Source organism: Pipistrellus kuhlii, unplaced genomic scaffold (genome assembly GCF_014108245.1).
Source record: "Pipistrellus kuhlii isolate mPipKuh1 unplaced genomic scaffold, mPipKuh1.p scaffold_m20_p_19, whole genome shotgun sequence".
Lineage (NCBI taxonomy): Eukaryota > Metazoa > Chordata > Mammalia > Chiroptera > Vespertilionidae > Pipistrellus > Pipistrellus kuhlii.
In genome coordinates this window covers 8,947,413-8,971,518 of record NW_023425504.1, presented here as the reverse complement: position 1 = coordinate 8,971,518, position 24,106 = coordinate 8,947,413, and the positions used below count along the sequence as shown (strand labels likewise).

General features: G+C 38.8%; 1 protein-coding gene across 1 annotated transcript in view; it reads left to right on the top strand.

Annotated features, from left to right (window-relative positions):
- The first annotated feature begins 626 nt into the window (after nt 1–626).
- The window catches only part of LOC118722022, a 50,614-nt gene continuing 27,134 nt past the window's right edge, over nt 627–24,106 (top strand). Inside the window, 3 exon segments of the mRNA XM_045583449.1 lie at nt 627–1,275; nt 6,142–6,214; nt 13,036–13,039. Coding sequence (XP_045439405.1) covers nt 1,109–1,275; nt 6,142–6,214; nt 13,036–13,039 — 244 coding nt within the window. The 5' untranslated portion in view covers nt 627–1,108.

Below are 24,106 nucleotides of genomic sequence, written 5' to 3'. Positions count from 1 at the left end.
AAGGAGCTAAATTTTATTACGTGTAAAAAATATACATTATATGACTGTTAGAAAAATAATGAAACTAATCTTTTCTTAGAGAACTAATCTTTTCTTAGTTATCTTAGAAAACTAACTTTTCTTTTCTTAGTTTTAAAGAGTTAGATTTTATTCCGTGTAAAAAATATACATTATATGACTATGTTAAAAAAAAAATAATGAAACAGCATGGAAAACAATGATTCGTTTGGGCAGTTGATTCATACAGGTTAGCGTCTTACCAGGACCCTTTGAGAGTATGTGGCCTCTAAACACATAGGAGTGGTTTTGGTTCCCCAACCCCCACCCCAGACTTCAGCTTTTTTTAAATTACATAGTGTGACAAGATGGAAAAATTTGTCATGGGAGGTTACAAGCTTGTTGGCCTCAGTCATACAGGGTTAATGGCTTAACCAAAACTGAGAAAATTGAGTATTAGGTATAGGGCGAAAAAGATGGCTCTCCCATACACCATACTCCTCCCCACCCATTATTAAATGGTGGTTAAGGAAACCATTCCAGGGTTAACATAGAAGCAGAGGAATGACTTCTGTTAATCTGCACTAGAAGGAGAAGGGAAGACCAATTTGGGCCAAACAAACAAACAAAAACACAGCAGCTCCCTGACTTCGCCTGCGTCTGTGGCCAGACTAACAGAAGCGACAGCAATAATGCTCATTGCTTGAGCAGTAAGCACACTCTAACCAGCCAGGCACATGGCGCAAGCGCAGAAGGGTGACGCCCAATTTATACACCAAGATCATCGGTTGTAGTCTTTACTTTAAACCCAAAAGGCTTATCTGGTTTTTGCTTTGGCTCTGCAAATTAAAAGAGAAGGATTTACGGACATAAACTAAGACAAATTCATTTTCATTATATGTTTGGAGGCGGAAGATCTCAGAGTTTGTGACCCCGAGCTCGAAGGCGGGAGAGGGGGGTATTATCAATTCCAGCACTGCCCCACTTTGTGCCTGGTAGTGTTAGGGCTGGTAAGGCAGCAAAGGTGAGCACCTCTGTGGTCTAATAGCTTCCTCCTCTCTTCTCCCCTCTTTCTCCCTCCATCATTTCCTCACCAAGTTGACCTGTCCCTATGCCGGAAAACCTTGAGATCATAGAACTAAGCAGTAGCTTCTGCCTCAACACGGACATGGTACAGGAGAAAATGGAACTAGGCGTGGAGCTGCTGCCAAGTTCAACCATCACAGCCCGCAACATCCAGAGAAGATCCAACAGCACCCCTTTGATCAGCGAACTTGGGTGAGCAGGATTGAAATACTGGAATCAAGAGGCGGGGGGCATGGCAAGAGTTGGAGAAAGTGACTTCCAAAAATATCTCCATCCTTTTCTTTATTCATCAAGATTCTGCAGGTATCTCTGTTGGTCTTGGAGTCCAGAGACCCCACCCTCAGCCTAGAAGGGAGTGGAGGGGATGGCTAGAGGGAAAGTGCACACCCACCCAGAGGTTGATTTGAACTTGAATCTCCTCTTCTGAAAGTCCACCAGCACCCAAGGGCAGCAACCAATTGATGTGGAACTTGACTTTTTCTAACGTCACCCCATTTCTTATCCATTCTTTTGAAGAAACTGAATATTCCCCTCCATATTTTCTGTGATTAATAATTTTTGTCATTCTCTTAGCTGCTTTGTCACCTCTGACCTTCACCTCCAGCAAATTTAAATAAATTGGCAAACAAATAAGCTTGATATATATATATATATATAGTTTTTATTGGCACCAAAAAGTTAAGTACTACAGAAAGTTGATCTAAAGTTTGCATTTTGTATTCTCAGTGGCTAATACTGCCCCCAACTTGGTCCTTGGGTGTGTGTGGGAAAAACACAACTCTTTTTATGTGTAAAGCAGAATATATATATAAATTTCATGGGGATTTTCAAGGGAGTGCAATTGGAGGAGACCTTTATATAAAGGCTCCTTAGAGGGCTGATAATGAAACAAATATGATTTTAAAACACTGCTCTAACTGATAGTTAACTGTATTTTCTGCACATATCCAAAGGTCTGGCATGAATCATGCTTATTTTTTCTTAAAATAGAATTTTCAAGTGAAATCGTGCATTTCACATCCCAATATCATAAAGTTTTCTCAATATTGTAAAAATGTCAAAAAATGTATTTGCTGCATATGTTATTAATTTTGCTCCTCACCTTTTGCTGGCATTAAACTAATCTAGAGTTGTAAATAGCAACTATTAGAAGTGAACTCAAAGAGCAGATCCTCCTTCCTTGTTTAACCTATAAAGAAACTGAGGCCCATAAATCTTCACAATGACAAAGCAGTGGAGCCAGTACTAGGAACCTGTGTCTCCTGACTCCTAAGTTACTGCTTTGTCCACTACTAATCAACATCTAAGCTGATTAACTCTAAACAAATGTAGCTTTCTGGTCATTTGAGGTAAGGGAGAATATAGTGTTCTAAAATGAAAAGCAAACTAAGACTAAACAGAACAATTCTGCATGTTGTGTTGAGAATTTTACTCTAATCTTGTTGTGTGGATAAATTGTTATGGACCCACTCTGCTAATAGAAGAAAGCACTTAGGGAGAATGCTGGTTTTCCTGGAAGCCTTATGAAATGAAAAAACAAGTTGCATATTGATGATAGAGGATATATACTTGAAGGAACATGTGGATCCTGTTTAATATATTAAGTGCTGGGGCAGGGCAGAAATGGCAGGACCTTCCCAAACCCCCAAAGTTCTGGAAACAAATAGTGATCATACTTTGCTTTGTTCTGAAAAGGATTTGAATTTTTTATTTTATCATGACAGTATAGTTACAGTGTCAAATTCTATAGCTTAAGATCCTGATGCATGAAGAGAAATTTGTATAGAAGGGTTGTGGTGCAATTGAATCTTTATCGAGAAGGAGTTAAAGATAAAGAAACCTCAAAGTGGACCAAGCCTAAAGCCTCTTGTTTATGAAAAAGAAATAACATGGGAATGGAATATGACATGCCTGAGGCCAGGAAACTTGTCCAAATGATCTATGTGCTTGTTTTGTGCTGTTTTGGCAAGTTTAGGGTGTGGTCAGAGAGGTTACACTGAAGGAAGGGAAATTAGAGTAGAATTACTTTAAACCTTAGTTGAATTCATTTTTACCTCAGTTATTTTCAGTTGCACATGTGCACTGCTCACTTTTCTCACCTTCTCTTAGTTGGGCCTCTAATACTTGTTGCCTTGCTGCTTTCATAGGCTGCTAAATAGTATTGAACTTCTTTCAAGTAATTTTCCACTTTTGCTTGATACTTCCTGTACATAAAGAATCAGTCTCTCTTGCACCGGCATTTGCAGAATTTGTTCCTTAAAGGTCAGTTCTTTAATACATGTGTTACTGTGTTTAAGAAGTCCCTTTACTATTTTTGAGAACATCTTGTATTAATAGAAATACCAATGTCTACAATTTTGAACCTCTTGGTTCTTTATAATCTTTAGCCCTCTAGTTGGCTTACCCATAGTTCACTACTGGTGTCAATAACTATATTTAAAGGGAGTAGTGTTTTTTTTTCTTTCCTTCTCTAGCTTTTATTGGAATTAGAAATTAAGTTCTTGGATTTCTGCCAGTGCCTTCCCACTTTAAATACCTTTGGCCCAACCCCTGTATTTAAACTCTCACTGCATCAATTCTGTTTGAAAGTCAAACTATTGCCCTTGGGCCAAATCCAGCCTTGGTTTTGTAAATAAAGTTTTATTGAAACATATCCATGTCCATATGTTTACTAGTTCATGGCCAATTTCCCACTGCAATAGCAGAGTTGAATAGTTGCAACAGAGATTGCATAGTTGACAAAGCCCAAAGTTTTTACTATCTGGCTCTTTGTAGGAAAAGTTTGCCAACCATCTGGTTTAATAAATCTTACAAATCTGGAAGAAGAATAGTGGTCATGAGGAATGATTTGGAACTATAACTGACATATTAATATATTGTAGTTTAGACAGAGCTGCTTACTGATTGTTTGATTTGGAGAATTAAACATCTATCTAATTATATTACCTTCACTTTTTCCAAATTGTAAGTAGTATAGCACTGAACTCAGTTGTAAATATCACTTAGGATTCTACAAATTCATGTTGAGTGACTTGTACCAATTGAGTATATGCTACCTTGATTTATTTCATTTATAGTTTTTATTAAATAAAATTAGCAGTCAGAAATTTAGGGGAGAATATAAGTACCAGCCATAAGAATTACCTCCACACTGACACAAAATATAGTTGAAATATGTAACCCATTAGTGCCATTAGTGACCCCTAGCATCCTCATAAGTGACTGCTGGAATATATTCCTGTTTTTATAGGGAACATAATTGGAAAAAGAAGCAAAAATTAGACATATATATATATATATATATATATATATATATATATACACACACATATGTGTGTGTGTGTGTGTGTGTGTGTGTGTGTGTGTGTATGTATATCCTCTCATAAAATACTAAGTTATTGCCTGGTATATGCAAATTACCATGTTGAAAAACTATATCTCAAGACTCAATAGGCTTTTAATTTAATAGGAAAAAAAATACAGCCAAAACCGGTTTGGCTCAGTGGATAGAGCATCAGCCTGTGGACTGATAGGTCCCGGGTTCGATTTCAGTCAAGGGCATATACCTTGGTTGCGGGCACATCCCCAGTAGGGGGTGTGCAAGAGGCAGCTGATTCATGATTCTCTCTCATCAATGTTTCTAACTCTCTATCCCTCTCTCTTCCTCTCTGTAAAAAATCAATAAAATACATTTTTTTTAAAAAGAAAAATATACACAAATGACTATTATATTAGAGTTAGACCTGTGCTTAGGGAGGGAAAGAAAGTGCCAGAGAAATTCAAAGAAAGGAATGAGAAATTGGTGAAACTGGTGAGGGAAAAGAAAAGGATCTTGGAGAAGTAGCATTTTAGATGAATCCTAATGGATTGATAAAATGCATACTGGAAGAGAGGGGGTTGGACAACTATGTCAACATTCCTATATGGAACAGGCTTGGAGGCATAAAAGCATAGGTGTATTCCAGATAGCTGGCCAACTCTGCCTGCATCACTGTCTCCCAAATGTTCATCTGTTGATTATTGCTGATCCTAGTGAGTTTTTTACCAATTCATGTGGTGTTGTTTTTTTTTTTTTAATAAGTACAGCATAATTAAATGTTTTTATGTAGTTTCCAATTGTCCTTTCCTGGGAAGGGTTATATTTTACTCAGAGATTGTTAGTGCTAGCTTTTATTTTAAACTACCAAGATGTCCTTTTATAAATGAAACAATGGTGTTGGTAGTTGGTGAGGTTGTTTTGTTGTTTTTTTGTTTGTTTTTTAATAATCTTACTTGACAGAAGAAAATGATAGCTACTGTGTGGTTTTGTTATGACATTTTACTAGTCCATGAAATCCCAAAGTCTCAAGCTAAATTATGGAAGGCTTTGAATGTTATAGTGAAAAGGTAACTGAATTTGGCAGGTGATGCAGAGAATCACTGAAAGTTGTGAGCAGGAGAGCAAGTTGTTCTTTAAGAAGGTAATCTGGTAGTCTGTTACAGATATGGCAGTGGGGAAAGAGCAGAGGTGAGGTGACCAATTAGACCATTGCAGAACCTGTAGAAAAGTAAAATGGCTTTGAATTGGGTTGAGGCTGGATACTGAAAAGAGTAAGATATATATAAGTGAGGTCATAGACATGAAACCTAAAAGGAGGAAGGGTTCTATGGACCCCTATTGGTTATACCTCCTATTCCTGTGACAGTTTGAGAATTGAGAGGGATTTGAATCTAGCACATTGTAGCTCCAATCATAAATTTAGATCAAATTGAAACAGAAAATGATCTATTTCCAAGGCCAGAATAAATTATATTTATTCTTGGTAGCATGACTAGAGGTAAAGTGGTGTGCTTGAGAATTCCTTACCTTACATGGACATTTGTTTAGGCTCAGCCAACTAAGGCTTTGTGTATGTGTGTGTGCATGTTTTAATTTCTACATCTGCACAACATCTCCAAAAAGAAGCCATTTAAGATGAATGGCATTTCTGTTTGAATATTGAAATCTTTTGAAATCTTATTTCTTAAAAAAAAATTATAATGGATTTTAAATGACAAATGATCTCTTTTTCTTCTTAGTGATAACTCACTGGTGTTCCAAGCTGACAGATTAAGATCTAGAAGAAACAGTACAACATTTATGACAAACACTGTCTCATAAGAAAATGCTTATAACATCCTCACTGGACAAGATTGTGCTCTTGGCCTTAACTAGTGGTTCTCAAACTTAAGTGTACGCCTGGAAAGTTTATTAAAACAGACTACTGAATATAAATTTAACTGGTATTCAGAGTCTATTACTCTAAAAGAATTTCTCAATCCAATAGAAATGTAAAACAAACAAACAAACAAACAAACAAACAAAAATACAGTCTCCTGGCCCTCAAACCCAGAGATTCTGAGTGAGGTCTGAGAATTTGCATTTCTGACAAGTTCCCACAAACCGGAAACATTATAGAAGGCAAATAAATACATGTTGACTACAGTCACAATTGTTTTGCTGAAACTGCAGCAGAATTAAGGGGTTGTTTTTTTGTTTTTTGTTTTTTGTTTTAGTTTTCATTGATTATTTTTTAGAGAGAGAGGAAGGGAGAAATAGAAACATCATTGATGAGAGAGAATCATTGATTAGCTGCTTCCTGCATGCCCCCCACCGAGGATCGAGCCAGAAATCCAAGCATGTGCCCTGGCCTGGAATCAAACCAGTGCCCTCTTGTTTCCTGGGTAAATGCTCAACCACGGAGCCACACTGATTGGGCAAGGTGGTTGTTTGTTTTTACATTTAAATGTCATATGGATTTAAAATTGAGATTTGTCTTCATGTATAAAAACATCTGGCTTCCAATTTTTAAAAGAATATTCTAATTTTGACTCCTAAGAGTAGTTTTCAAGCTTTTGGTTTGACTTTTAAGTTGAATTTATCTTGAATTGAAAATAAAGTTTGTCTTTCCATGATGTTATAATGCAATCTCTAAATTATAACTCTTATCTATTAATTATCCTGTAGACATAGGAAAAATGCTAGTAGATTAGTAAAACAAAGTGAGTAAATGATTCACTATATGAATCTATTTATTGAAGTGAAATTCATATAACATACAGTGGACTACTTTAAAGTACAATATACAACTAAGGGACATTTAGTGCATGCACAATGTTGTTCGACCACTATCTCTCTCTTGTTTCAAAAAGCACACATGTTCCTGACCATGAAAAGCTTTCAGTCTTTCATCACAGAGTATGATATTAGATATATGTTTTGGTAAATGTCCTTTATCATGTTGGTGAAGTTTCCTTTCAGCAATAAAAAGAGTGAAATCTTGCCATTTGATATTGGTTGCATATTTTTATCAGAAAAAGCTGTCAAATTGTGTCAAATGCCTTTTCTTCATCTATTGAGATTATCATGTGGTTTCACCCCCCTCCCCATCCTGTTAATATGATGTATTGTATTGATTTTCTTATGTTGATCCACCTTTGCATTCCTGGGATAAATCCCTCTTGGTCCTAGTGTATCATCTTTTAATGTACTATTGGATTCTGTTTTTGAGGATTTTTCCATCTATATTTATAAGGAATATTGGTATATAGTTTTGTTTTTTTCTTGTGGTATCTTTGCTGGCTTTGGTATTTGGGTAATGCTAATCTCCTAGTATGGATTAGGAAATTTACCTCCTCTTCTTTGTTTGGATGAGTTTGAGGAAGATTAATGTTTATTCTTCTTTAAATGTTTGCTAGAATTCACCAGTGATGTCATCTGATCCTAGATTTTCCTTTATTGAGAGGTTTTTGAAATAAATTCTAGTTTTTTTTTACAGTACTTGTTACAGATCTGTTTAGATTTTCTATTTTATCTTGTATTAGTTTGGTAATTTGTGTGTTTTTATGAATTTGTCCCCTTTCATCTAGGTCAGCGATTTTCAACCTTTTTCATCTCATGACACACATAAACTACTGAAATTCCTCAGCACACTAAAAAACATAGTTTTTGCCTATTTGAGAAAAAGTTATGTATAATTTTTATTCATTCATTAATTCACACTGGATGGCTATTGTGTTGGCTGTTGTCTTTTTTAAATCTTTTTAGAAATATATTTCTATTGACTTCAAAGAAGAAAGTAGATGGAGAGAAATAGAAACATCAATGATAAGAGAGAATCATTAATAGGCTGCCTCCTGCATGCACCACAAGGAGATTGACCCCACAACATAGGCATGCGCCCTGTCCAGGAATCACGACCTCCTGGTTCACAGGTCAACCATTGAGCCACACTGGCCGCGCTTGTCTCTTTTTTAAAAATAGTTTATGATTTTCTTTTTCTTTTTTTTTCTTTTTTTTTTTACAGAAAGAAAAAGGGAGAGAGAGACAGACAGACAGACAGACAGACATCAATGTGAGAGTGAAACATTGATTGGTTGCCTCCTGCACACTCCCTATGGGAGATCAAGCCCACAACCCTAGGCATGTGCCTTGACAGATTTGAACTTACAACCTTATGATGAATGGGATGACACCCAACCAACTGAGTTCTACTGGCCAGGGTGGCTGTTGTCATTTATTTCTTTGACAATCTAAGGTAAAACACACACACACACACACACACACACACACACACACACACAAAACAGTCAACAGTGAAAATTGCTGCTCTACGTCGGTCTGCGGACTGAAAGGTCCCAGGTTCGAATCCAGTCATGGGCATGTACATTGGTTGAGGGCACATCCCCAGGAGGCAGCTGGTCGATGTTCCTCTCTCATCGGCGTTTCTAGCTCTCTATCCCTCTCCCTTCCTCTCTGTGGAAAATCAATAAAATATATATTTTTTTAAATTGCTGCTCTAGATTATCTAATTTGTTGACAATTAATTGTAAAGGAGGGGTTGTTGTTGTTCTTCTTTTAATATGTTTTTATTGATTTCAGAGAGGAAGGGAGAGTGAGAGAAACATCAATGATGAGAGAGAATCATTGGCTGTGTCCTGCATGCCCCCTACTGGGGATTGATCCCACAACCCTGGCTTGTGTCCTTGACCAGAATCAAACCTGGGACCCTCTGAACCGCAGGCCAACGCCCTATCCACTAAACCAAACTGTCTAAGGCAAAAATTAATTGTTCATAGACTTCTCATATGATTTTTAACATGATGGAATCTATAGAGCATATTTCAGTGAAATGTTGTAGCTTGGAACTCATTTTTAAATATTGCTTCCTAATCTTAGAACTGGACATTTTCCTCTTTCTAGAATGATATCCAATATTACTCCACTGTCAACATCAGAAACAGGCAAATCTGTAGAGAATTTTATGAGTTGATTTGAGCCAAACTGATGACATCCTGGGAAGCAAGATCTTAGAGCTCTGACAAATGACAGTTTTCTGGTTCTTTTTATACATTTAGAATAAGGAGGGAAAGAAGGAAGATTAAACAAGATTATGTGCTCTTTCGAGAATGGTTATACCCCTGAGGGGTCTGGAAAAGAGGATTATGTGTACTTCTGGCACTTCATAGTAATTTTAACCTAGATGCACAAGAACAATGGAGAGGGCTTGCTTAAGGCAAAGATAAACCTTTTATAGGCCTGCAGTATGATTATCCCCCCTGTCCTTCCCAGCTAGGAATTTATGATTACATACATTAAGTTATGATATTACCTTCAATTACTGAATTTGTCAGATTTATTAGAGTCCCTTTTTTTTGTTCAAACTGCAAATGTACTAATGTTATATTGGGTGGTGGTGGTAGGGGGAATAGAGTTGTTCATTAAGCAACTCTCCTTCTATTCACTCATGTTACTATAATATAGCTAAAGGACCATAATGTCTGTATATAGAGTATATGTATATATTTAAGATCAGGTTAGTATGGCTTTTCAATTAAATTATAAACCTTAGTGTTTCACATTCTATATTGTGAATTTTCTGGGCATTTGAATGATGATGATATGAACATCAGTAGCATGAGTTAAATGTATTAAAACTCAAAGGTATGTGTGCATTCAAGGTTTTTATTTTTATTTTATTTATTTGTTGTTGTTAACCCTCACCCAAGGATATTTCCCACTGGTTTTTAGGGAGAGTGGAAGAGAGAGGGAAAGACAGAAACATCAATGTGAGAGAAACACATTGATTGGTTGCCTCCTTCAGGAGCTCTGATGAGTGCCCCGGCCAGGGAAAAGCATGCAACCAAGATATGTGCCTTTGACTGGAATCTAATCCGGGACCCTTTGGTTCGTAGGCCAATGCTCTATCCACTGAGCCAAACCAGATAGGGCGCATTTGAAGGGTTATTTTTTTTTTTTAAGGAAAACTGTTTTTTTAGATTTGGTGCATGTACAACTTCTCAGTGATCCATGCTAATAAAAGAGAGCATTGGGGGAGAATATACCAAACTAGATAAATCAAAATAGTTTCTACTTGCTTTGGAAAGTAGATTATCTTTACAGTATGCCTTAAGAATGGGAATACAAATATTTTTAAACTAGCAATAACATCTAATATTGGAGAGGTACAAGGAAATCCATATTCTCACACACTGCTGGAAAGTAAATTTGAATAAGCTTTCTGGAGGATAGTTTGGCAATGTATATCAACAGCCTTGTGAGCCAGAAACTTCAGCTCTATAAATTGAACCTGAAGAACTCATTAAGGGTTCATGCAAAGATTCAGCTTTAAGGTTATTATAGCATCCTATCTAATAAAGATGGGATATGCTAATTGACCCTCACACCATTGCAAAGGTGGCAGAATCCACAGCCAATAAGGAGGGGATATGTTAATTGACTGCTATACCCTCAAAGATGGCAGCACCCACAGCCACGAGATGGCAACGCTCAGTACCCTTAGACCAGCCAGGGCGTCAGGCACACTGCAAGGCCCAGCCACTCCGTGCACCTGTTGCCGGAGTTCCCCAGTCCCTTTAGCCCCCCAGCCACCCAGGGTCAACCTGAGGCATAGGCAAGCCTCAGATGGCAGCTGCCCAGCCACCCTGGGCCACCCAAGGCTCAGGTAACAAAGGCCAGTTGAGGCTTGTGCTGCTGGCAGTGGCAGCAGAAGAGTGTGATGAGGGTGTCACCTTCCCCTGATCAATGGGTTGCCTCCAGCTCCCTGAGGGCTCCCAGACTGATAGAGGGAAGGCCGGGCTGAGGGAACCCCCCTCTAGTTATAAGAGCAAGCAAAAATGTAGCAACAGTATTAATGTCCAACAGCAGGGAATATGTTAAATGACTACCCTTCATTATCTGTATGTGAATCCCAGTTCTAGCAGTTACTAGCTATACAACCTTGGACAAGTTGCTTATTTTCTTTGGCCCTCAATTTTCTAATCTTTAAAATAGAAACAATGCCTATGTTGTAAGGTTGTTCTGAGAACTGAATGAGATAAGATATGGCTGGTACATAATGAGTGCTTTTTATTATTACAGGACATCCATAAAGTATAACATTTAGCCTTTAAAAACGCTGGTGTGGTTGAATTAAATCTGGAAAGATATTTGTAATGTATTAAGTTTTTCTGTTTTGTTTCTAAAAAACACAATAGACAATGTGTTTCACATAATAGATTTCACTTCCAGCTCCTTTGTGCTTTTTTTTTTTTTTTCTAAAAAGCGAGAGTAGCCGGCACCGGTTTGGCTCAGAGGATAGAGCGTCGGCTTGCAGACTGAAAGGTCCCGGGTTCGATTCCGGTCAAGGGCATGTACCTTGGTTGCGGGCACATCTCCGGTAGGGGGTGTGCAAGAGGCAGCTGATCGATGACTCTCTCATCGATGTTTCTAACTCTCTATCCCTCTCTCTTCCTCTCTGCGAAAAATCAATAAAATCTATTTTTTAAAAATATATAAATAAATAAATAAAAAGAGAGAGTAGCTGAGAAGGCCAGGCAATGCCTACTTAACTAAAATAAGTTTGGGGGAGTGATGCTAATATCATCCTCACAGGAATGGGCACATGGGGGCCATTAATTGCAAGCTGATTTTTTATAACTTTTAGCTGAGAGCATAGGAACACTACTTCTGGATGCCCATGCTCTCAGGGTTCAGTCAGCCCCACCACACAGGTACAGCAGAGCTCTCTGATAATTGCCTTTACTGTCTTCCTGGATGGAGTCAGAAAAAACACAGCCACTTGTTCTGAATACACTGGGCCAGGTCTCTCTTGACCTAATGGCTGTAGCTCTTGCACTTTTCAAATAATATTTGGAGGTAATATTCCCTCTGTTCGGTCATGATGCTGATCCACTTGGAGCATCAGCTCCTTTCCTCTGCTTCAGCATCATAGAGATCCCAGGCATCTTGGGTCAATCAGTTCATAATCAATGACAGAGCCACCCTCTCTGCTCTTTACCATTTGCAAGGACAACCATCAGCTTGCAGAAGTCAAAAACAATATCCTTCTTCAGATAATTCTTCAGATCTATTCCTTGTAAACTTAATTTCCCACAGCTCCTGGTTGGTCCTTGAGCAGATTATCTCAATGGAGAGTCCTCATCAGTCCCCAGACCCTTCATGGAGGAAGACAGCTTTCAGCTCGGAAGCTTCATACTGAGCAGATATTTTTAGTAGGCCCCAAATCATCATCTGTTTCTGAATCCCAGTTGGCCAGACAAGGCTGACTACTGATGCAAGTTACATTTTGGTCCTGTGGCAGACAAAAGCAATATGCTGTTTCCTTTCATTGCTACAGCTGGAAATATGTTGACAATGGTGACCTCGTTCACCTTTAGTCTTGATGGCTGCTTCATTGTTCAAAGTATCCTGCTCAGTATAAATGTTGATGTATGCTTTGACTGACTTGTATGCACTTAGGGATGTAGAGTGGTCATTCTCCAAGCTGAGCTTGCTCAGAATTTCATGAACAGTGGACATTTTTATAGAAGCTGGCCTAGGAGCTGAGAACTGCAAACATCCCCAGATGCAGAGCCAGAATGTATTATTATTATTTTAAAAGCCTGGAAAATAGTATGTGCAGTAGGACCCAGGTCTGGAAAAATAAACACTGAGATACTTACTATGGTCATCCCTGGATGGTGGGTGATGCTGTTTTTTTCCCCATGAATTATGTTTTATACTGAGCATGTATTGCTTTATAATGAGAAAAAAGTGAATAGATTTTTATTGCAAAATAAAAGATTGGGGTGACAAGGTGGAGCACAGTGGATTTTTAAGGCAGTGAAACTACACAATACAATACTGTGATGGATACATGTTATCTTGAGTTTGTCCAAATCCATAGAGTGTACAACAAGAGTTAACCCTAATGTAAACTATGTATTTTGGGTGATAATGATGTATTAATGTAGGTTTATCTATTAGTAGAGGCCTGGTGCATGAAAATTCATGCACTGGAGGGGGGTCCCTCAGCCCGGACTGCCCTTTATCACAATTCGGGAACCCTCTGGGGCAGGAGGCGACCCAGTGATCAGGGGAAGGCGATGCCCCATCACACCTCTGCTGCTGCCACTACTGACAGTGCAAGCCTCGGATGGCCCTGGTTACCTGAGCCTTGGGCTATCCTGGGTGGCTAGGCAGCTGCCATACAAGGCTTGCCTGTGCCTCAGGCCTGCCCTGGGTAGCTGGGGGATTGGGGGTGGGCCTGGCTGCACTGTGTGCCTACCACACACTCCCGGTGGGGTTGAAAGGACTGGGGGACTCCAGCAGGGCTAAGGGGACTGGATGCCACCATCTTGTGGTTATGGCACCGCCATATTTGTAATGGTGTGATGATCAATTTACATATTCCCTCTTTATTAGATAGGATAACAATTTACCACAATTGTTTGGTTTTTTATAGTAGGGGAGTCTATGCTTATGTGAGTATAAGGGAAATCTCTGTTCCTTCCACTCAATTTTGTAGTGAATCTAAAACTACTCTAAAATTAAGTTTATTAAAGACTAATTAGAATAAAATATCAGATGGGAAAAAGAATGAAGAATGCTGGGTGATAGGGAATAGATAGCCATAGTTTTATAAGTATCACATATAATCCAAGGTGTTGTTTGTAGATCATTAAACATTCAATTCTATAAGTGTTTGATGATTGTGGTGATAATGGTGGTAGTGGTAGTGATAGTTAGCACTTATTGAGTACATACTATTTGCCAGATACTGTATTAAGCAGAAGCTTGAAAGAACTATTATAGTTTTAATAACACTACTCCATATAACAACAAATTATATAGCAAATATATCCCTTGTATGCTTAAATTTTTTTTTATTAAAGTAGTAGAGGCTTGGTGCACAAAATTTGTGCACTCGCCTGGGGGTTGGGGGGGTAGGGGGTGGTTTCCCCAGCCTGGCCTGTACTCTGTCACAGTGCAGGAGCCCCAAGATCGATTGGCCCAAAGAGGTAGGCTCTGCCCACCCATCCAGGGCTCCTCAATGGATTGCCCTAAAGAGGTAGGCCAGAGCTGGGAGGCGCGACCCCCGTCAGGCAGGCCTTGCCACCCAGAGCCTGGGGACCTGCCTCATCTTGGCTCCACACGTGGAACTGGGAGGAGGTGGGACTCCCAGACATGCCTTGCTGCGGTGGAGCCAGGAGTAGGCTGGACTCCCAGACAGGCTCCGTGTAGCGCACGCAGCATCAAGCCCAGCCCCACCCACCTGCGCATGCCCACTGTGCATGCAGCCATCTTGTGATAGTGTGAGGGCATCACACCATGATGACTATTTAGGCCTTTATTAGTAAGGATGGTTGACATACAATATCATGGTATAGTTTAAGTGCATAACATAGTGATTTGACATTTACTAGTATATACCTTACAATGTGATCACCACAATAAGTCTAGTAACTATCTGTCACCGTGAAAAGTTATTGTAATATTATTGACTGCATTTCCTGTGCTGTACACTACACCCTGGTAGCTTATTTATTTTATAACTAAGTGTGTGCCTCTTATTCCCCTTTACCTTTTTCACCCTTTTGTGTCAGTTTTATCGAGAAAAACTTCCTGACTTTTTGTGAGAGGGTTCACCTAGTGGCATTATTGACTTTCATTAGGGACTTTCTTGAAATATCAACCTTGGAATATTAGTACAAGCCAGCCTGAGTTTCTAGCCAGTAAGCAGTCCATTGACCACTCTTTCTTTAAACTCATCACTGGATAGAAACTGAACCAGGCTCGGGGATGATGAATACTTGATTATGACTATTCCAAAGTTAGATAGACGGTGCTTTTACGTATAATCTGCTTTTCTATAGATACCAAAGTAGATAATTTTTCTACTCAAAAAGTTTAAACTTTTTGAGAAGGGAATTCAAGGCTTTCCATCATCTTCACCCTCCTGGCCTCAGAGTCTTCTATCCTTCCACAGATGCCTGGCATGCCAAACAGGACTAGCAACCTTTCCTAAAATATTTCAAGCACTCGTATTGCTTATGCTGTCCTACGAGGTTTAACTCAAATTCCACCTTATGCTTTTCTTATCTGTCTCCCACCTCCCACCCCATACAACCCATATACTTAATCTTTGTTTTTTATACCTACCACACTTTGCCTCCATCTCACACTCATTTTCTTGTCTCTTACATCATATTTGCTATGATGTCTGGATTGTAAGGTCTTTGAGAGTGATAACTATGGCTTATTTGATTTTTTTAAAAAAATCTTTCCTTCCCTTCTGAGAAGAAAAACAGGTTCTTACATATAACAAGGGCTCAAAAATATTGAATACTTAAGAGTTAGGCCCTAGCTGGTTTGGCTTAGTGAATAGAGTGTCAGCCTGCAGACTAAAGAGTCCCAGGTTCAATTCCAATCCAAGGGCACATGCCCAGGTTGCAGGCTCAAACCCAGTAGGGAGTGTGTAGGAGGCAGCCAATCAATTACTTTATGTTTTAATTGTTAAAAATTATATTTATTAATGTTTCAGTAACATGAAGTGGTATGCTAAAATAGCGAATGAAATAAGTAGACTACAAAGTGATCAAAACCATGTCAAAATTGCAGTCAGGAAAAGCCTTGAAAGAAATGAATGACAATTCAATAAGGGTGGGTGAATACTAATGCTTTTTCCATTCTTTCTACTTTTCTGTATTTATATTTTTATAATCTACCTGTATTTTTTAAAAATTATTGTTTAAAAATATTACATGAGTCTCCTTTTTCCCCATTAACCTCTCTCCCACCACCCCCTTCCCCAAGCACAAGCTCTCACCCCACTATTATCTGGGTCCATTGGTTTTGTTCATACATACTTGCATGCATACAAGTCCTTTGGTTGATCTCTTATCCCCTCACTCCCTGCTTTCTTCAATTACTTTAATCATTTATGTTTCTATGTCTCTCTCCCTCTCTCTTCCTCTTTGAAATCAATTTTAAAAATTTTTAAATGGTGATAATGGCAAATAAAAAAAAAAGTTAGTCCTATTTTTTTTCTGGTAGTGAATTATTATAATGAAGTAATTCTCTAATTGTGAAATATACTTTGTATGTAATGAATTTTCAGTTATCTATATATCAATTTTTTATTGTTAGTAATACATCCTTAGCTGTTTCCTCCACCTTCTATCAAATTATTAAAAAAAAAAAAAGATTGATTTTTTTAAAGTTTTCTTGGAAGCTTAGATTATGTGCTTTTTTCTTTTTAAAAATCTTTATTGTTTAAAGTATTACATATGTATTCTTTTTTCCCCATTGACCTCTCCCCAGGCACCCCTAAACCCCAACACATGCCTGCACTCACCTAGTGTCTGTGACCATTGGTTATGGTTATATGCATACATACAAGTCCTTTGGTTGATCTCTTACCCCTCCCCCCTTTTGCCCTCCCCTCTGAAATTTGACGGTCTGTTCAATGCTTCTCTGTCTCTGGATGTATTTTTGTTCATCAGTTTATGTTGTTCATTATATTCCACAAATGAATGAGATCATGTGATGTTTATCTTTCTCCAACTGGCTTATTTTGCTTAACATAATGCTCACCATGTCCATCCATGCTAGTGCAAATGGAAAGAGTTCTTTCTTTTTTACAGAAGCATAGTATTCCATTATGTAGATGTACCGCTGTGTTTTAATCCACTCATCTGCTGATGGGCACTTAGGCTGTTTCCAAATCTTAGCTATTGTAAATTTTGCTGCTATGAACATAGGGGTGCATATATCCTTTCTGATCGGTGTTTCTGATTTCTTGGGATATATTCCTAGAAGTGAGATTATTGGTTCAAATGGGATTTCCATATTGAATTTTTTGAGGAAACTCCATACTGTTTTCCACAGATTGCACCAGTCTGCATTCCCACCAGCAGTGCATAAGGGTTCCTTTTTCTCCCCATTCTCTCCAACTCTTGTCATTTGTTGATTTGTTAATGATAGACGTTCTGACAGGTGAGATGGTACCTCATTGTCGTTTTGATTTGCATCTTTCGGATGATTAGTGACTTTGGGCAGATGAATATATGCACAGTGCCTAGTACACTACATTAAAAATTTGTTAAAGACACGAAATAGCCTGGCTGGTGAGACTCAGTGGTTGAGTATTCACCCATGGACCAGGAGCTCACTGTTCAATTCCTGGTCAGGACACATGCCCAGATTGCGGGCTCAATCCCCAATGTGGGGTGTGCAGGAGGCAGCCGATCAATGATTCTCTTGTTATTGGTGTTTCTCTCTACCTCTCCCTTCCTCTCTCTGAAATCAGGAAAAACATATATTTTTTAAGACACAAAATAGAGCCTCATGTACCCAATCTTCAACTTTTAAAAAAATTCTTTATTGCTAAAGTGTTACATATAGTATTACATATGTCTCCTTTTTCCCGCATTGACCTCTCCCCGGCCACCCTCACCCTGAGCACATGCTCTCACTCCCTTAGTGTCTGTGTTCATTGATTATGCCTATATGCATGCATACAAGTGTTTTGGTTAATCTCTCTTTTTTTAATATATTTTATTGATTTTTTTTTTTTTTTTACAGAGAGGAAGAGAGAGGAATAGAGAGTTAGAAACATCGATGAGAGAGAAACATCGACCAGCTGCCTCTTGCACGCCACCTACTGGGGATGTGCCCGCAACCAATGTATATGCCCCTGACTGGAATCGAACCTGGGACCTTTCAGTCCACAGACCAATGCTCTACCACTGAGCCAAACCGGTTTCGGCTGGTTAATCTCTTATACCCCCGCCCCGCCCTTCCCTTTGAAGTTTGATGGTCTTGTAGATGATTCTGTGTCTCTGGATCTATTTTTATTCATCAGTTTATGTTGTTCATTATATTCCACAATCTTCAACTTTAACTATTATCCAAATTTTATTCATGATTTTTAATCTATCCCCTTCTTCTCCTCTCCTTCTCCTCCTCCTCCTCCTCCTCCTCCTCCTCCTCCTTCTCTTCTTCTTCTTCTTCTTCTTCTTCTTCTTCTTCTTCTTCTTCTTCTTCTTCTTGGAGGAGGGGTGCTTTAAAGTAAATCTCTGACATTTTTTAACCATAAACCATAAACACTAGGTATGCATCTCTGCATCATTACATCTAACAAAATTAAGTCATTCCTCTGGGGGTTGGGATAGGTGGAGGACGGTACAGTGGGGATAATTGGTGATGGAACGAGACTTAGGGTGGTAATCAAACAATACAGTGTACAAATGATATGCTGTGGAATTGTATACCTGAAACCTGTATAATTTTGTTAACCAGTGTCGCCACTAATAAACTCAATAAAAAGGAAATAAATAAAAAAATTAAGTAATTCCTTAACATTGTCTAATAGCCAGCTCATGTTAAATTTTTATAGATTCTCAAAAATGCTTTTTTTTCTGATTCAAACCTGTTCCAGCCATGATCTCTTAGGTCTGTTTTATTTAAAACAGCCTCCTTTTCCTGTTTTTGTTCCATGCCACTTATTAATTGGAGAAACCAGACCATTTGTCCTATACAATACCTACATTCTGATTCTGCTTCCATGTGATGTTATTTAAAATGTTCTTTTATTTCCTGTATTTCCTATAAACTGGTTTCATTAAATTTACTTTTATTTTTAAATAGGCACACTGCCTCAAGTCAATATTAAGATTCTGGGTCAATATTTAAGTAAGTATGTGATTTAAGTAGTCTTTTCCCCATTCTATAGCTAATGAGCAATTTCTTTTTTACTGTGATTGTTAGCTGTTTTCTAGGTATTCATTTGAGAATATCAAGCTGGAATTTAATTTCCACCCCCCTACTTAGATTTATTAAGATACTAGAGGCCTGACACATGAAGATTCATGTAAGAAGGGGCCTTCCTTCCCCTGGCTGCTGGCACCGCCTTTGCTCTAGCAGGAGCTGCCTTTTTGCTCTAGCCCGGAGCAACCTAACTGCCTTCCCATGCTGCCCAGAGGCCCAGAGCAGCTGGGACAGTGTGAAATGCCTGTGTTGTTGCCATGGCAATGGGGCAAGCATCCCACCATGAGGCAAGCATCCCACCCCACCCCCGGCTACTCGGCATCTGCATATGCCTGGGTCCCCCCAACTATCCTTCCCTGCAGGCCCAGTTGCCCCCAACTTCCCTCCTCTTCTGACCTGGTCACCCTTAACTGCCCTCCCCTGCAGGGTTGATCGCCTTCAACTGCCCTCCTTTGCAGTCCTAGTGCCTCTCAACTGCCCTCCCCTACTTGCCTGGTCACCCACAACTGCCCTCCCTTGCAGGCATGGTCCCTCCCAACTGCCCTCCCCTGTTGGCCATCTTGTGGTGGCCATCTTGTGTCGACATAGGGGCAGGATCTTTGACCACATGAGAGCAGCCATCTTGTGTGTTGGAGTGATGGTCAATCTGCATATTTCTCTTTTATTAGATAGGATAGAGATATAGTGCATGGGTGGGGGCCAGCTGGTTTGCCCTGAAGGGTGTCCCGGATCAGGGTGTGGGGGTTCTTTTGGGGCATGGGGCAACCTTAGTGAGGGGCCTGTGGTGGTTTGCAGGCTGGCCACACCCCCGAGCGGCCCAAGTGGAGGCCCTGGTATCTGGGATATATTTACTTTCCACAATTGAAACTTTGTAGCCTGGAGCAGAGCCAAGCCTCCTGCTCACTTAGTGGTGGCAGTCATTTCTGTTTGGATTTGTTTACCTTCTATAATTGAAACTTTGTAACCTTGAGTGGAGGCTTAGGCCGGCAAGGGCAGGCAGAAAGCTTGGCTTCCTCCATTGCCAGGGAAACACCTCCATCCTGTTCTCTGTGGCTATAGCCATCTTGGTTGGGTTTATTTGCATACTCGCTCTGATTGGCTGGTGGGCATGGCTTGTGGGTGTAGCTTGTGGGGCAGAATGGTTAATTTTCATATTGCCCTTTTATTAGGAAGGATATATATATATATATATATATATATATATATAATTACCATGGAAATTAAATTTCTGAACACACAGTAATTCCTAAGAATTCAGGAATTATACTTTTTTGTTAGTTTGTTGTTGTTGTTTAAATTTTATTGTTTAAGGTATTACAAATAGTAGTACATATGTATCTTTTTTTTCCCCACTGACCTCCCCCTGGCCTCCCCTCCCCCCTGGCACTTCCCCTCATCCCTCCACCCCCAGTGTCTTGCATCTGTTGGTTGTGCAGATGCAAGACTTGTATGCATTTATACAAGTCCTTCAGTTGATCTCTTACTCTCCAACTCTCCTCTACCTTCCCGCTGTAGTTTGACAGTCTGTTCGATGCTTCTTTGCCCCTGTCTATTTTTTTTAATTTTTTATTAAGATATTATATGTGTGCATATCTTACCATTGCCCTCCCACCCCACTCACATATATTCCCTCACCCCCCAGTGTTTTGCATCCATTGGTTATGCTTCTATGCATGCATACAAGTCCTTCGGTTGATCTTTTTTCTCTCCCACCTCTCCCTAACCTTCCTGCTGTAATTTGACAGTCTGTTTGATGCTTTACTGCCTCTGTATCTATCTTTTTGTTCATCAGTTTATAACATTCTTTATTATCCACAAATGAGTGAGATCATGTGGTATTTTTCTTTCATTGACTGGCTTCTTTTACTTAGCATAATGTTCTCCAGTTCCATCAGGTTGCTACAAATGGTAAGAATTCCTTCTTTTTTTATGGCAGCATAGTATTCCATTGTGTAGATGTACCATAGTTTTCTGATCCAGCTATCTGCTGATGGGCAGCTAGGCTGTTTCTAAATCTTAGCTATTGTAAATTGTGCTGCTATGAACATAGGGGTGCATATATCCTTTCTGATTGGTGTTTCTAGTTTCTTAGAATATATAATATTCCAAGGAGTGGGATTACTGGATCAAATAGGAGTTCCATCTTCAGTTTTTAAGAAAACTCCATACTGTTCTCCACAGTGGCTGCACCAGTCTGCATTCCCACCAGCAGTGCACGAGCGTTCCTTTTTCTCCACATCCTGGCCAAAACTTGTTGTTTGTTGATTTGCTGATGATTGTCATTTTGATAGGTGTGAGGTGGTACAGTATTGTCGTTTTGATCTGCATCTCTCAGATAATTAGTGACTTTGAGCATGTTTTCATGTGTCTCTTGGCCTTCTTTCTGTCTTCTTTCAAAAAGATTCTATTTCGGTCCATTGCCCATTTTTTTATTGGATCATTTATCTTCCTTTTATTAAGTTGTATAAATTGCCTGTAGATGTTGGAAATTAAACCTTTATCAGTGATATCATTTGCAAATATGTTCTCCAATACAGTGGGGTTTCTTGTTGTTGTTGTTTTTGTTTGTTTGTTTGTTTGTTTTTCTGTGAAAAGGCTTTTTATTTTGATGTAGTCCCATTTGTTTATTTTCTCTTTAGCTTCCATTGCCCTAGGTGCAGTATCAGTGAAGAAGTTCTTTCGGCATATGTCTGAGATTTTGCTGTCTGTGGATTCTTCTAGTATTTTAATGGTTTCCTGTATTATGTTTAAGTCCTATATACATTTTGAGTTTATTTTTGTATGTGGTGAAAGTTGGTGATCTAGCTTCATTTTTTTTCATATATCTGTCCAATTTTCCCAGCACCATTTATTGAAGAGACTGTCTTGACTCCATTGTATGTTCATGCCTCCTTTGTCAAATATTAATAGACCATAGTGGTTTGGGTCGATATCTGGATTCTCTATTCTATTCCATTGGTCTATATGTCTGTTCTTGTGACAGTACCAGGCTGTTTTGAGAACAGTGGCTTTGTAATACATATTGAAATCTGGTACTGAGATCCCTCCTATTTTATTCTTCTTTCTCAGGATTGCTGTGGCTATTCAGGGTCTTTTTTTATTCCAGATGAATTTTTGGAGAGTTATTTCTAAGTCTGTGATACATGCTGTTGGTATTTTATTCTTATTTCATTTTACATATTCTTAAACCAAGTTGTTCAAGTGGTAAATTCTGAAACCATGGTTAATGTAGCAAATGAATATTTCAAAACAAACAAAAACTTATCCACGCTTTATAAACACATATTCTCACATATCTGAATTGATACACAAGATTCTTAGTTCATTTTACAGATTCTAAAACCAAATTGTTCAAGTGGTAAATTCTAAAACCATGGTTAATGTAGCAAATGAATATTTCAAAACAAACAAAAACTTATCCACGCTTTATAAATACATATTCTCACATATTTGAATTGATGCACAAGATTCTTTTTTGTTTGTTTGTTTTTAAAATATATTTTATTGATTTTTTACAGAGAGGAAGGGAGATGGATAGATAGCTAGAAACATCTATGAGAGAAAATCATCAACCAGCTGCCTCCTAGACACCCCCTACTGGGGATGTGCCTGCAACCAATGTACATGCCCTCGACCGGAATCAATCCCAGGACCTTTCAGTCCGCAGGCTGAAGCTCTGTCCACTGAGACAAACCGGTTCTGGCTGATACACAAGATTCTTAGTTCACTTTACAGATTCTGAAAATTGTTCAATTGAAACCAAATTGTTCAAATGTGCTGTTGGTATTTTAATTGGGAGTACATTGAATCTATTGATTGCTTTGGGTAGTATGGACATTTTAATGATGTTGATTCTACCAATCCATGAACATGGTATGTTCTTCCATCTGTTTATGTCTTCCCCTATCTCTTTTTTCAGTGTCCTGTAATTTTCCATGTATAGGTCTTTAACCTCCTTAGTTAAATTTATTCCTAGGTATCTTAATTTTTTTGATGCGATGGTAAATAAAATTGCTTTGTTAGTTTCTCTTTCTGTAAGTTCACTATTGGTGTATAGAAATGTCATAGATTTCTTGGCATTTATTTTGTATCTTGCTACTCTGCTAAATTCATTTATTAATTCTAGTAATTTTTTTATGGAGTCTTTAGGGTTTTCTATATACAGTATCATGTCATCTGCAAATAAGGACAGCTTTACTTCTTTTCCAATTTGGATGCTTTTTATTTCTTCTTCTTATCTAATTGCAATAGCCAGTACTTCTAGTACTATGTTGAATAAGAATGCTGAGAGTGGGCATCCCTGCCTGGTTCCTGTTCTTAGGAGAAATGGTTTTAATCTTTGCCCACTGAGTATGATGTTGGCTGTGAGTTTGTCATATATGGCTTTTATTATGATGAGGTATGATCCTTCTATTCCCACTTTGTTGAGAGTTTTTATCAAGAAAGGGTGTTAGCCTGTCAGAATGGCCAACATCAACAAATCAACAAACGACAAGAGTTGGCGAGGTTGCAGAGAAAAAGGAACCCTCGTGCACTGCTGGTGGGAATGCAGACTGGTGCAACCACTGTGGAGAACAGTGTGGAGTTTCCTCAAAAAACTGAAAATGGAACTCCCATTTGACCCAGTAATCCCACTTCTAGGAATATATCCCAAGAAACTAGAAACACCAATCAGAAAGGATATTTGCACCCCTATGTTCATAGCAGCACAATCTACAATAGCCAGAATATGGAAACAGCCTAGGTGCCCGTCAGTAGATGATTGGATCAAAAAACTATGGTACATCTATACAATGGAGTACTATGCTGCCATAAAAAAGAAGGAATTCTCATCATTTGCAGCAACCTGGATGGAATTGGAGAACATCATGCTGAATGAAATAAGCCAATCAATGAAAGAGAAACACCACATGACCTCACTCATTTGTGGATAATAAAGAACATTATAAACTG